Here is a 15,581-nt window from a genome sequence, read left to right on the forward strand (position 1 = left end):
AAACATCTTAGCAGTAATCCATGTGGATTCAAATCAAAATTGAAGAGTTTTCTATTCTGCTCAGGAATTCCTTGAAAAATTAAGCCGATTCCTGAGTTAAATTCTTTATTGCGGTTACATAATCTTATGGCTCCTCTTTTTTGGTTTCTTAAACATTTTATATTATCTGACACTTTCCATGACCTTTAAGACTCGTGCCATATTTGGGTCCCACAGAATAACGTGTATGAAAAAGAAACCTCTTCCTGGATAAAGGACTGTTTGCCACGGTCATGGCAGCTGGCAAGTAAGTCAATGCAAGGTCTGAAAGTACACCATAAGAATGGCCATTCGATTCTGTTTCATGTACCAGATACCTATTATACACTCCTGGAAATTGAAATAAGAACACCGCGAGTTCATTGTCCCAGGAAGGGGAAACTTTATTGACACATTCCTGGGGTCAGATACATCACATGATCACACTCACAGAACCACAGGCACATAGACACAGGCAACAGAGCATGCACAATGTCGGCACTAGTACAGTGTATATCCACCTTTCGCAGCAATGCAGGCTGCTATTCTCCCATGGAGACAATCGTAGAGATGCTGGATGTAGTCCTGTGGAACGGCTTGCCATGCCATTTCCACCTGGCGCCTCAGTTGGACCAGCGTTCGTGCTGGACGTGCAGACCGCAAGAGACGACGCTTCATCCAGTCCCAAACATGCTCAATGGGGGACAGATCCGGAGATCTTGCTGGCCAGGGTAGTTGACTTACACCTTCTAGAACACGTTAGGTGGCACGGGATACATGCGGACGTGCATTGTCTTGTTGGAACAGCAAGTTTCCTTGCCGGTCTAGGAATGGTAGAACGATGCGTTCGATGACGGTTTGGATGTACCGTGCACTATTCAGTGTCCCCTCGACGATCACCAGTGGTGTACGGCCAGTGTAGGAGATCGCTCCCCACACCATGATGCCGGGTGTTGGCCCTGTGTGCCTCGGTCGTATGCAGTCCTGATTGTGGCGCTCGCCTGCACGGCGCCAAACACGCATACGACCATCATTGGCACCAAGGCAGAAGCGACTCATCGCTGAAGACGACATGTCTCCATTCGTCCCTCCATTCACGCCTGTCGCGACACCACTGGAGGAGGGCTGCACGATGTTGGGGCGTGAGCGGAAGATGGCCTAACGGTGTGCAGGACCGTAGCCCAGCTTCATGGACACGGTTGCGAATGGTCCTCGCCGATACCCCAGGAGCAACAGTGTGCCTAATTTGCTGGGAAGTGGCGGTGCGGTCCCCTACGGCACTGCGTAGGATCCTACGGTCTTGGCGTGCATCCGTGCGTCGCTGCGGTCCGGTCCCAGGTCGAAGGGCACGTGCACCTTCCGCCGACCACTGGCGACAACATCGATGTACTGTGGAGACCTCACGCCCCACGTGTTGAGCAATTCGGCGGTACGTCCACCCGGCCTCCCGCATGCCCACTATATGCCCTCGCTCAAAGTCCGTCAACTGCACATACGGTTCACGTCCACACTGTCGCGGCATGCTACCAGTGTTAAAGACTGCGATGGAGCTCCGTATGCCACGGCAAACTGGCTGACACTGACGGCGGCGGTGCACAAATGCTGCGCAGCTAGCGCCATTCGACGGCCAACACCGCAGTTCCTGGTGTGTCCGCTGTGCCGTGCGTGTGATCATTGCTTGTACAGCCCTCTCGCAGTGTCCGGAGCAAGTATGGTGGGTCTGACACACCGGTGTCAATGTGTTCTTTTTTCCATTTCCAGTAGTGTAATATTACTGAAAGCAAATCCCAAAGGACAAAAGTAACTAAACAGTTACTTTTACATCACAGTGCACAATTTTTGATGCACATTCTGAAGTACACTAAGGTAGTTGTATCGAATTACTGATCAACATATGTCAAACGTAACAACCACTATGACAAGTAGACCTCTCGAAGTAGTTCACCTGGTTCTTATTTCGCAACCAGGAAAGTATTTTCAGAAGACTTTAGGAAGTTTGTCAGGCCATGAATGTATGGAGGAGAACAAGTCTGCTATCATTCTGGAAAGGTATTGTGATGCGTGTTTGCAATTTCGAGTACCTGTCATTTGTGTTTGTGGTATTTGCTCAAAAACGAGGAAATCTCAGTACCCAACTGCAATCAGTATGTATTTTGGACAACAGTAAGTGGTAATTGTCGATTTTAAGGGGTATATATTGTCATGTTTAGTGAGTATCAACAATGGTGTAACCTATCGCTGTGGTAAAGGTGTACGTCTCACAATGTCTATAGTACCAATGAATAATGGTCACCACCACAAAGTCATTTTTTTAGTTGAAATGGTGGCTGTAAACTTTTACACACTTCTCTTTTGGGCATAAAATCTATATCAGATTGATGCAGCATTTCTGCAGGTTGGGGTAACGATAATTACCTTATCATTCTTCAGAGTTCATGATGGTTTTATTTGGTTTTTTTGAGGATTTATTCCATTATGATGATGATACCTAGTTAGGGGAGCACTCACTCAGTGGAATGGTTATCAGCACACACACCAATTCCCAAATTTTACATGGCCCAGTCATGCCACTTTCACAAATGACGATGGCAACACAAACTCCCAGTCCACAGGTTTATTCCTTGCTCTCTGATTCTTGTTCAGCAATGTGCCTTCCACCTAGAACTGTCAGCACCATGACAACTACCAATACATCAGGAAAATGGAGATGAAGTTGAGCTGTCATTAAGATTCTGTATACTTACCAATAACACATTACTTGACATTAATAATTAAAGAGAGATTCTTGTTTTAAATTGTTGTGGTTGTTATTGTTGTTGTTGTCTTCTTCAGTCCTGAGACTGGTTTGATGCAGCTCTCCATGCCACTCAATCCTGTGCAAGCTTTTTCATCTCCCAGTACCTACTGCTACCTACATCCTTCTGAATCTGCTTAGTGTATTGATCTCTTGGTCTCCCTCTACGACTTTTACCCTCCACGCTGCCCTCCAATGCTAAATGTGTGATCCCTTGATGCCTCAAAACTTGTCCTACCAACCAATCCCTTCTTCTAGTCAAGTTGTGCCACAAACTTCTCTTCTCCCCAATCCTATTCAATACCTCCTCATTAGTTACGTGATCTACCCACCTTATCTTAAGCATTCTTCTGTAGCACCACATTTCGAAAGCTTCTATTCTCTTCTTGTCCAAACTGGTTATTGTCCATGTTTCACATCCATTCATGGCTACACTCCATACAAATACTTTCAGAAACGACTTCCTGACACTTAAATCTATACTCGATGTTAACAAATTTCTCTTCTTCAGAAACGATTTCCTTGCCATTGCCATTGTTTTAAATTAAGAGCCAGTATATGATTGGTCTTTGAGAAATGCTCTGGATCATTTAGCAGGTAATTTAGACTTGAGATAGCATTTCAGTTACCAGTGCAAAAGAAGTTGCAAAGTTTGTGACGTCAGGAAACAGACTGCCGTGGGAGATGTAATGAGACTGAAATGGAGATGAATGGGTTATGAATAAAGGAGTTTCATTGATTAAATATGTGGGTAGTGTGCAGAGTACCACAGAAGAGGAGGAAGTATTGTAACGGCCTGAAACCCTGAGCTTATATGAGGAAAGAGGCCAGGAAGCAGTGTGGGGTTTATTACATGCCACAGGAGCAAACTTTATTTGCTATTGGTGAAAATCACACTTGCCCTGCCAGTCTCATACGTGCTGCCACTACTTTCACTCACCTGAGCAATAGGACGTGTGCCTTCTTCCTCACCAGGGCCTGATTGACAAAAAAGGAAATTGTGTGTTAATAAAAAATATTTTATCTGCAAAAGTAAAAGAAACAGATGATAAATGAAAACTGTTTCAACATGACATGATAAAGAACATAATCCATTATTTCAGTCTTTTACAGTGCCTAGTGATCAGTGAATAACTGAGCATCTAATCCACTCCATTATGTACAAGTTCCAGAAAGCAAGAATTTTATTACAGTTACAGGCTGGCTATCTGAAGAGCGCCAGTAGCAAATAAATTTTATTGCCAACATTTCACATAATTATTGACCAAATTTTAAAATTTATAATCCTGTAGTAATCTGCTTATCAAAACATACAATTTTATGTTACAGGGTTTTCTCAGTGTGGCAAGTTTATCAGTTAGGAACTGTGTGTGACTGTATACGCAGCCTCCCTCACTGCAGGCATATGCCAACATTCTATTCATCCAGTATTTGACAATGAGAGCACTTAGTGACTTGCAGGAAACTTCAGCAATAATTTCAAATTATCATGATTTTCTCTCAGTGATGCCCCACAGAAAGTAATAGCAAAAATTTTAATCAGTTACCACATTTTTGCTGTTCATACAGTAAAATTGCACATCAAACACTTACAATGTAACACTCCTTTCTTTACTTACAGATGGATACATATAGCCAGGAGACGGTGTGGCAGATGATGTGGGGTATTTCTCAGGTGCATTCCTTATAGAGGTTAAGCAAGAAGAAATATGACGAGTATAGCAACAGGATGGAGTAGAAGACATAATAGTAATGAGGTGGAAGTGGGTGGTGTACCAGGGTAAGTGGGTGGCTGGTACCTTACAGTGCTGTCTTGTAAATTTCAACAGAGGGCTGTCTGTTGCTGGCATGTTAATAGGCCTGAAACAAACTCAGTGCAGCTCATCTTGCCCATGACAGCCATTGCATAGTTTCTGTACAGGGACCATATGACACTGGACAATTTTCCAGTATTCCTGTGCACTGCACAGCCTTCATGGATCACTGCACAATGGCTCACCAGCCAACCCAAGTCCCAGACTCGACATCAACTATCTACTTCAGAGTGCCATAACTATATTAATAAGAATGCAGCCCACAATAGTGGCATCACCAGTGCTACCTACACTTTAGGTACCTGCAGCAGTGCCTCTAAGTTGTTACACACAGAGTGCTGAACTGGAGCTTCAAGAATAGTTCTCATACTAGCAGATATCTTTCAGTGAATCAGGGCATTCTCTATCTTGCCTTCACTAGAAATCCATTTCATTTGCTGCCTGTTGATACACACAACCTGTGTTTCTATGAAGCTCGTGTGTGTGTGTGTGTGTGTGTGTGTGTGTGTGTGTGTGTGTGTGTGGGGGGGGGGGGGGGGGGGGGGCGCACGCGAGAGAGTGTATACCCGTCCTTTTTCCCCCCTAAGGTAAGTCTTTCCACTCCTGGGATTGGAATGACTCCTTAACCTCTCCCTTAAAACCCACATCCTTTCGTCTTTCCCTCTACTTCCCTCTTTCTTGATGAAGCAACCGTTGGTTGCGAAAGCTAGAATTTTGTGTGTGTGTTTATGTGTCTATCGGCATGCCAGCACTTTCATTTGGTAAGTCACATCGTCTTTGTTTTTAGATATATTATAATTTAATTTCATAGATAAAAAGTCTACTTGTCAAGCAGCAGCAGTTTGGTGATTAAATGTTTTTATCCATCCAATGAAATTAAACTGTTAGACAAGGGTTCTATCAATGATACTAAAATGTGTGCTTCTAACCCAGTTTACCACGGAAGTTCAAAAATGTAAACAAAGTATCATTGTCAGGGATACCTTTCATGGCAAACACAGGAACTTTATAGAGAAATACGGGTATGTTGCCACATCCAGTATTGGTCGAACATGACAATTTCTTGTTCACCAGCAGGTGGGAGGAATCAGACATCATTGAGTCATCCCCCACGACATGTATGTCATTGAGACCACCTGCAATAGCTCATTAACTCTAACAGCGACAGCCGATTGCTGCATCCAAAACAAGTCTCAAGGGTGTTTAGCTGCAAAACAGAAATAAAATACTCTCTGTAATTGCTATGGTACAGAGAATGTAAGAAAGCTACGTGAAGTATGCCCGTTTCCTTTGTGAGTGGGATGGTTGAGACAGAAATTGTCACTACAAGAAAAAGAAGTGGCCTAGGCAGAGATGGAAAGTGGGTGAAAAGAATGTACAACATGTAAGTCTGATAGCTCCTGAAGAGATACTACTTCCACTGCTTCACATCAAATGAGACAATTTGTAAAGGCAATGGATCCAACAGGCAGTGGATTGGCATATCTAGCTACCAGGTCCCCCATCCTTCAGCTGCAAAAGTAAAGGAAAGTGTATTTGTGGGCCCTCAAATAAAGGAGCTGCAGAAAGATGCAAATTTTGATGCATATTTAAATGAGAAAGAAAAGACAGCATGGGTCTGGTTCAAGACGGTATCAGAAAACTTCCTTAGAAGGAGAACAACTACTAACTACAAAGCAATGGTGAATGACATGCACAAAGTATATCGAGATCTGGGGTGCAGTATGTCTTTGAAGATACTTATGATGGACTCTCATCTGCACTACTTCATAGAGTGTTTTAGTTATGTATTGGATGAACATGGCGAAAAATACCATAAAGACATTTCTACCATAGAAAGGCGTTATGAAGGAAAGTGGGTACCTTCTATGTTAGCAGATTATTGCTGGAATATCATTCAAGATAAGAAAGATTCACAACACAAGAGAAAAATGTGATGTGCATTAGAATAGAGTGGTTCATTTTCTTGTCTATTTCCTGTAATTTCTCATATCAAATAAATGCTACAAGGTGTATCCACAAAGATTTCTGTGTTATATGATAAATCTCACCCTCCATTAATGTGATGAAATTACAACATCATAAAAACATGAACTTGTCAATCGAATTTCACCTCATGTTTGCTGCAGTATCAGAAACAGAAAAGACAAATTAAATTTTGATTATTCATAAACAAACCCTGACAAAAAAAAAACTAAAAGCAGTTTTGAATTCAGCACTTTAAGTACACATAGGATCACAATGTAATTTTTCAGAAATAGAAAAGTAGTTTTCTTTGTAGAACAATGTTATTTTGGCAAAGGGGATTGTATTCTTCCTGGCAGATTAAAACTGTGTGCACGACCAAGACTCAAACTCAGGACCTTTGCCATTCGCGGGCAAGTCTCGGTCGGGCACACAGTTTTAATCTGCCAGGAAGTTTCATATCAGCGCACACTCCACTGCAGAGTGAAAATCTCATTCTTGATTGTATTCACTGTTATATTATTTTATTTCTTCTTTAGATATTGTACACTAAATCCACATTTTGATGGAGCGAAAGAAGTGCTTTCCTCTCATATTCTTGTAAATTCTATCAAAATTCTTTCCCCTACAAATGCATACATTGGCAGCTGTAATACAACATTACAATTTGGTAGGCTTGCCAACAACATTCAGAAGTAACACATTTCTGGTTACATCTCAAGGTGATTTACATTAAAAACAAGTATATGGAATATATTTTTCATCCAACAACACACACCAAATGAAATATTTATATTTGTAAAAATATTTCACAGGAGAATCATAAAAGCGAAGAAATAAAATGACATGAAAGATGAATGCTGATGCTTGGAAGTAAAAAAGGTAACATTTTCTGCTCATCCATAGAATAGCCAACTTGCACTGGAGCTCTCATGTTACTTGATATAATATTATTTCTTGGTAAAGAGGCTTGGCATTCAGAGGTTCAGCTCAGAAAATTGAAGGTCCAACTAATAAAATTTCCTGTGAATATTAGAGCTCTTCTGTCTATAACAATTGAATACATAAGCAAGGTTAGAGACCAACAAGAATCTGGAAAGTGTTTACACACGCATTATCTGCCATGTGATACTGAGAATGAACTTTTTTCTAGTTGTCATGTCAGTAGTGCTATATTGGAACAGGGAGAAAATGAGAAGCATTACTTGATTATTATTGCTGCAACTCCCAGTTCAAATAATACCAAACAAACAACATTCACCCTACATCGTATTTACTATGAGAAGGGGACTGATAAATATGAAACATGACTTGCCTTTGGAATTCATAGATTGTAATCAGGAAACAAGAAATGCTATTCCACACTCAATGCAATCAACACTTGTGAAACACTCCATTCCTCTTAATGAATGCCACAGACATGGTTATGATAGGGGAAAGAATATTATAGGGTCATATATAGGAACTCTAACACTTTCTTCAGTCAAATTGTTTTGTAAAATTTTCTCCATGTGCTCATCTTAATCTTATGTGGCTGAGTGTTGCCACGAAGTAGATACTTTATTTGAAAAGATTTGGCTTTTTTAAAACATATTCAGCAGCAGTCCACAATGCTAACAAGTCCTGAAAAAGTTGTTTGGGAGATCTCTATATTATATGTCTGCTACCCATTGGAATGCTCAGGTTGACACTGAAATACCAATTGCAGCTCACTTGGACAAGATTGCCATTGCTGTTTAAACTCTCAGCAAGTTAAATTTGTCAGGTGAAGCATATCCTGTGGTATAGGGTGTTTAGGATTATGTGGGATTATTCAGGTGTTTAATCATGCTGTCTGTTTAGCTAAAGTTGTTGGCATCAACTGACTAGAGAAGCTAATTCCTACAGGCTCAAAATATTACCACTGATGCGATAAGACACTTAGAGATTATTAAGTGACTTAAAATATTTTTATGAAAATTGGGACCACACTCCCCCTGATCTAAGGTTGTTGTCAGTGCAGTTAACATCAGTTCTTCATTTCACTAGGTGTATCTTGATCAGAAATAGATTAATTCAAGTTAAATATATTTTATGTCTTTGACAATAACTTGAACCCAATTAGAAACAGTCAAACGTCAGATGAAACATTTCCCGAAAGAAAGGCCCACCACGTGTCATTGTCAGTGTAACAGGGAAAAGGTTATAAAATGCTACCCATTGCACAAATAATGGTGGTTTACATGAGAGTGCACGGATCTCTGTTTACTGAAATGTGTGGCCATGTCGGGGAACAAACGGGGACTAAATACTCAATATCGCAGCAGGCATTTCATCATTTTACACGTCAGTATAACATTTAGTATTTTTTTATAGTTGAGTGAAAGTAAATTAAACTAATTTAAAAAATTAAATGAAATGGAGCATACACACATTTCACAATAATTCATTACTGAATAGCATCTGAAGCTGAGCTTTTAAGTTCATGAGTAATATCTGTTTTCTTCCTTGTCACTTAGCTCATGGTTGAGCTGTCATCCTGTGCCCTAGCTGTGGTGGTCTTGGGCTCCTGAAAAACTGTCTTCCATCCCTTGTTATCAAACCCCCATTTGTTACTGTTATTTCTGTCTCCTGCTTCACAAAGACATCGTGGTGCTAGTACACTTTCTCAATATATGTAACCTTTGAACACTCCATGATTTATCCAGTCTCTGTGTTCATTCCAAGCCACAGGGGGGGAAACTGGAGATATGGTTTATGACTAGTTTTTTTGTTTTACTATGTTCCAGATAATTTTAATTGTAATAAAATATAACACAATATTTATCATAATACCTATTACTACTTTTCTGAAATCACAGATTGCATTATTCAGCAAAGAAAAGTTCCTACTCACCATATAGTGCAGATACCGAGTCACTAGTAAGCACAACAGAGACACACTATTGTTGATGGAGGCCTCAATGCCCGAAAGCTTTAATGTGGGTATCATTTTGTTGTGCCTATCTGCAACTCAGCATCTCTGCTATATGGTGAGTAGTAACTCCCCTTTTCATAATACTGTTACATTCCATCCTGGATATTTGTCTTTCCACACTTTCATAGCAAAACATTGTTATGTATTTTTATGCCTGAAATGAAATAAGCAAATTTTACACAAGATACTAATTTCAGGAATTCTTTGCTTCTGTGGGAAGAAATACAGCTGAAGCAAAAGCATCTAAAATCATAGTGATTTTGTACAGAAAATTAAGCATTAGCAGACACTATTTCGCTGGCCTCTACTCATTGGGAATATTATGAACTTCAGTGTCCATATGTTTTGCAATACAGGATTACACTGCATGCAACATGCAACCAAAGGTAGTGTAGCCAATAGTCGCTCCACAGTCAATTTTTTAGACTACCACATTATCTAAATCAACCTACTGCATCACAAACAACTGTTCAGTTGCTCTAGTTCCACCAGCAGTATCTCATGCAACACATAGTACCTTAGAGCAAACCTCTGGTAAATTGTTTCTCTTGGAGCACATGAAAGATGGGTATGTTCCTCTATAAAATACTGACAGTACAGTGGGGAACCAGCAGCCCCAGTATACATTTCGCCTTCCTCACCAGAAATTTTTGCATGTGAACATATTCCCACTGTTTTAACACACAATAATCTATAGTCATTTATCTGGTATCTCCCTGTAGTGAAGCATTCATACTTAGCACCTCCCCCTCACTGTCACTGTCTATGTATATGGCTCTCACCCATTGTCTCATTTTTCTCCCAGTGATTTACAGTCTATCCCACTGTCAATGTCAACGTCAACTCTCTCAATTACGCTGTCTGCTTTTGTCTTTCTTTGATATGCCCACTGACTCCACAACTCCTTAATGGCTCAAAAATAATTCTGGGGCATCCAAGTTATTTTTTTTCTTATACACAAGAGTGTAAGACCTCAGACCAAAATTTTCACTCTCCCACACCTATGTGTTCAAGTACAGCACAAAACTGGTGTATGGTGTCCCTACGTCTTTCCTTTTTGCCTACACTGGCTCCTATCTCTTTTCCTCCCAACTGATTCTGTCTTCACAAATCTCTCCTCCTCTTTTACTACCACTGTCTCATTGACCGCAAGTATCTCCTTTACCTTCCTTTTCAAAGATATTTCCAGCATTTGACTATTAATTGTTCATTAGTTTTACACAGTCATGATTTCAGCTTTATACCCATTCTCTAGATCATGTTGAAATTTTAAGATTGTTTGACCTGCCTGTGACTTGCCAAAAAAAAAAAATATATTTTTCGTCTTACAAGGTGTGTTCTATTGCAGGATATGAGTATGTGTGAAATATATATAATGTGGCTGACATTGTGCACAGTTGAAAACCACAAATGGGCCTATAAAGTTAGAAATATGTTTTTTTTATCAATAACTGAACAACACAGCAGGACAGACATATTAACATTTCAACGGACACTCAAGAATGGCTATGAAGCCAATAGAGAAGGTTCAGAAATGAAGAGTATGAGAATCACAAATCAAATCAGAAAAATTATTGGTTGTCCTTAGGTGCATTATGCGCTTGCTTGTTATCGATTAGTGTGTGAACACCACTGATCATTCCTATCCTGCACCATTACTGATGACTAGAAAATTTGTCTTTGTGCTACTGTAAGGGAAAGAATAGAAAGGAATGCTTTAGTCCAAACAAAGTAGCAATGCTGCATAGAAGGCTTGTGTGCATCCACACAAGATAATGTTATACATCTGGTGGAACAGTGGCCATGTGGTGTACCAAAAGTTGCTTGCATGAGGTAGAAGTTTCCTGTTGGCATTTACTGTCAACAACAGACTTCTTCCAAATGCAATCCCAGAGTAACAACAAGGAAGACTGTCAGAAGTGATGCTATTCCACAATAACAGCCACCGGCATTCTGCTAGACTGGCAAGAAACACTACACAACTACTGGGTTGGGAAGTCATTCTGCACCTACCTTTTCCACCTGATATTGCACCCTCAGATTTCATTCTTTCTGCTCTCTGTTCAATGATCTTCACAAACTTCCTTTTGGGTTGAAAATACACTTTGAACATGGCTCTACAAGTACTTTGCCAATGTTGGGAAAATGTTCTGGATGCACAACTGTAGAAATCACATGGTTTTGTAGCAGACTGCCGCAATCAGTGAAGCGGATTATATTATTTATGACTACATAAGTCTCAATTTGCTTTGGGAGAGGAGGCGGATTACAGGGACAATATTCTTCATTTCAAGACATGATGAGGGCGTTTCAAATCACTGTCCATGAATGTGTTTAACTTGTTCCAGTCCCCAATAAGATTGGCAATTTTCCTCTTTCAGAAGCTCTACTATGCTGAGTGGTAGTTGTATACTTAAATATATTTATCTCAAGTTGATGATTTTAATATGAACCATGACTACAGAATAAGGGAATTGTGATCTAAATATTACTTTTTATCACAGTGTGCCAATTTGTAATGTTATGTTACTTTTACAATGACTTATTTTGTGAATGTCACTTTGGTACTTAAAAATTTGTCTTCTTTCCCTTTGATCACATTTGCCTCACCATCTACCACAATAACCGTTTCAAACATTTGTGACCAATCTTTTGTAGTTACAAAGATACTGCCAATTTTCAGTATGAATTATGTACTATGTAATTAATATCCAGTGTCAAGTTCAAGTATAAAATTTTGAGCAACTGTTTTACTCAAATACTTAAGCAAGAAAAAGATGGAACAAAAATACCACATAAGAAAATATTAAAGTGGTAACTTTAACATGTAATTAAGCTACTGAAGAAAGTAAAAATCTCACCTGCCAGTATGTCCTCTTGGTGTACCTCTTGTGGCTCCTGCAAAAAAAATTAAACAGGTGAATAACTTTACATCTACTGAGTTTAACCGTAAATCAAACAGCTTGAAATGTGTCAGTGGTATGTCATATCACTGCACATGCTCATCTCAGTGTTAGTAAGTTGGTAAATTATATGATGAGAGATTATGAATCAGGTGCAGTGACAAGTAGAAACATGTGAAATTTTACTAAAGTGAGATTGATGAAAACTGCATAATAATCCTCATGTAGAATCACAAAATATTTGAATTTCAATTGAGCTTAACTGTCTGAATTCACTAGAGCTGCCAGCCACCACACACAGCCACTGTCACAGAGCAAGACAAAGGTGCCCACAAAACACAAGTCAACATGTTGGGAATGTAGACTACAGCTGCTATATCTATGAAGGCTGGTGTAAGGATAATGCCAGTGACTGAAATAGAAGTACAGCATAGTTTGCTGGAATGAACAACCTTCAACTATGACCTGGTGGGGTAGCCTAAAGGATCATGGAAGGGGAAATGAGTAACAGACCATTATAAAATTACAGATTATAGAGATAGTGACAGGGTCCATTATGACTAGATCTGCTGCTACCAGGGCAGAAATTTGAGAATGATTCTTGGTCCCAGAGAGCCATCTGAGGTTGGCCCACACAACAGAAGAGGGAGTGGAACAGTTAAAAGAAATATCTATTTAAATCCAGCAAGGTTTTTGCTATCCTGAAGCGTGTGACGACACTGTTTACACAACAACTGATAATGAATGCAGTTTGCTATCATAGACTGTTAAAAACATGTAGAGCACATCTCTGCATGTGAGAGGAGTCACAACATGGCTCAGTCAAAGAAAGGACTGGGACACAGCACGGCAAAGATATAGTGCGAAACTGGAACACTGTGTGGTGGTAATGCAGCATTTGTAAGATATTCTACCTGGGCATCACAACTGGGTATATGATGTTTCTCGAAGGGTGCCAGGGAGCATTAAATATCTATTCATCATTAGAAAGTTGCCATTCGGATGTGCACGTAGGTGGGGTACGAGTCATAAAATGTATAGCAAATGGGAAATGGTTGCTCGAGTACATACCAGAGACAGTGATGAGATGATGAGATGATGGGCAAATTGGGCAGTGTGGGAGAGGTCCAGGTGGGGGTAGGAGTGCATGGAGTGTGAAAGGAACATGGGTACCCCCACGATAAGGCATATGAGGTTAAGGTGGCTGAAGTTCAGCCAAGAAGACACCTCTCTGACAGCTTCTGGGGAGGTTCCCAAAGGGCTGGAGGTGCATACCGGCAACAAGGAGATCAGCCTGAGAAGGGTATCATGTGGCCACACCAACGAGGAGGAACTGTGAGCCAATAGAGAAGCACATTGTTTGCCTTTCTTTGATTTCTTGGATCCTTTCTGGTTTGCATTGGAAGACTCAAATGTTTGTTGGCTGAAGGGACATAGAAAGTCTCCATGGGAGTATTCCTTGTGTCACCTCTGGGTTTTTAGTTGTGTAGCCAGTGACGGTCTCATGAGGCAAAAGTTTGAGGCTTGCTGCACAGCTGGAGAAAAAGAGGAGGAGGAGGAGGAGGAGGAGGAGGAGGAGGAGGAGGAGGAGCTGCTGCTGCTGCTATAACATTGGGTGATTTAACAACCACAGTGCTGTATTACACATCACCCGTCTGGACGTACACATCACCCGTCTGGACGTACACATCACCCGTCTGGACGTACACATCACCCGTCTGGACGTACACATCACCCGTCTGGACGTACACATCACCCGTCTGGACGTACACATCACCCGTCTGGACGTACACATCACCCGTCTGGACGTACACATCACCCGTCTGGACGTACACATCACCCGTCTGGACGTACACATCACCCGTCTGGACGTACACATCACCCGTCTGGACGTACACATCACCCGTCTGGACGTACACATCACCCGTCTGGACGTACACATCACCCGTCTGGACGTACACATCACCCGTCTGGACGTACACATCACCCGTCTGGACGTACACATCACCCGTCTGGACGTACACATCACCCGTCTGGACGTACACATCACCCGTCTGGACGTACACATCACCCGTCTGGACGTACACATCACCCGTCTGGACGTACACATCACCCGTCTGGACGTACACATCACCCGTCTGGACGTACACATCACCCGTCTGGACGTACACATCACCCGTCTGGACGTACACATCACCCGTCTGGACGTACACATCACCCGTCTGGACGTACACATCACCCGTCTGGACGTACACATCACCCGTCTGGACGTACACATCACCCGTCTGGACGTACACATCACCCGTCTGGACGTACACATCACCCGTCTGGACGTACACATCACCCGTCTGGACGTACACATCACCCGTCTGGACGTACACATCACCCGTCTGGACGTACACATCACCCGTCTGGACGTACACATCACCCGTCTGGACGTACACATCACCCGTCTGGACGTACACATCACCCGTCTGGACGTACACATCACCCGTCTGGACGTACACATCACCCGTCTGGACGTACACATCACCCGTCTGGACGTACACATCACCCGTCTGGACGTACACATCACCCGTCTGGACGTACACATCACCCGTCTGGACGTACACATCACCCGTCTGGACGTACACATCACCCGTCTGGACGTAAACATCACCCGTCTGGATGTACACATCCTTCACAAAGCGAGATGTAGTAGGAATGGTACTGTAACTGCCTGATGGTAGAACACGGGGTCACTGACTAGTCAACAATTTGCGAGTAACCTGGTAAGGTACGTTTTTCCTTGACCCAGGTCTCCAGGACACTCAATCATTGAGATACACGAGATAATCTTGGCAGGAGGTGGCATGATCACCATTGCAACTTGTGCAGCAGGGAGGACAAGGTAGCCAAGTTACACAGTTGGCTGGGCGTCGCCATGACATTTGATTGTAGCCATAAAGATGATACTGGCAGCAGTGCACCTGGTTTGGTGGCATGGTCAGCAACAGCGTGGTCCAATTGTTACTTGGCCACAGTGTATGAGCAGCCATTTATGCAAACAGAAACTTCTTGTTTGCCCTACCATCGTAGAATGCAGCACAGTGGTTGGTTGCAGCCTAGGTTGTAGATCGCATGACTCATTT

The 15,581-nt window shown here is 41.7% G+C and overlaps 1 protein-coding gene across 1 annotated transcript; it reads left to right on the forward strand.

Annotated features, from left to right (window-relative positions):
* The first annotated feature begins 272 nt into the window (after window positions 1-272).
* LOC124612583 (proline-rich protein 1-like) lies at window positions 273-15,102 on the forward strand. The gene is made up of 2 exons (XM_047140868.1): window positions 273-286; window positions 13,986-15,102. Exons 1-2 carry the CDS (start codon window positions 273-275, stop codon window positions 15,100-15,102), a joined length of 1,131 nt encoding a protein of 376 aa, XP_046996824.1.
* The last annotated feature ends 479 nt before the right edge of the window (window positions 15,103-15,581 follow it).

This window comes from Schistocerca americana, chromosome 4, assembly GCF_021461395.2.
Source record: "Schistocerca americana isolate TAMUIC-IGC-003095 chromosome 4, iqSchAmer2.1, whole genome shotgun sequence".
NCBI classification, from domain to species: domain Eukaryota; kingdom Metazoa; phylum Arthropoda; class Insecta; order Orthoptera; family Acrididae; genus Schistocerca; species Schistocerca americana.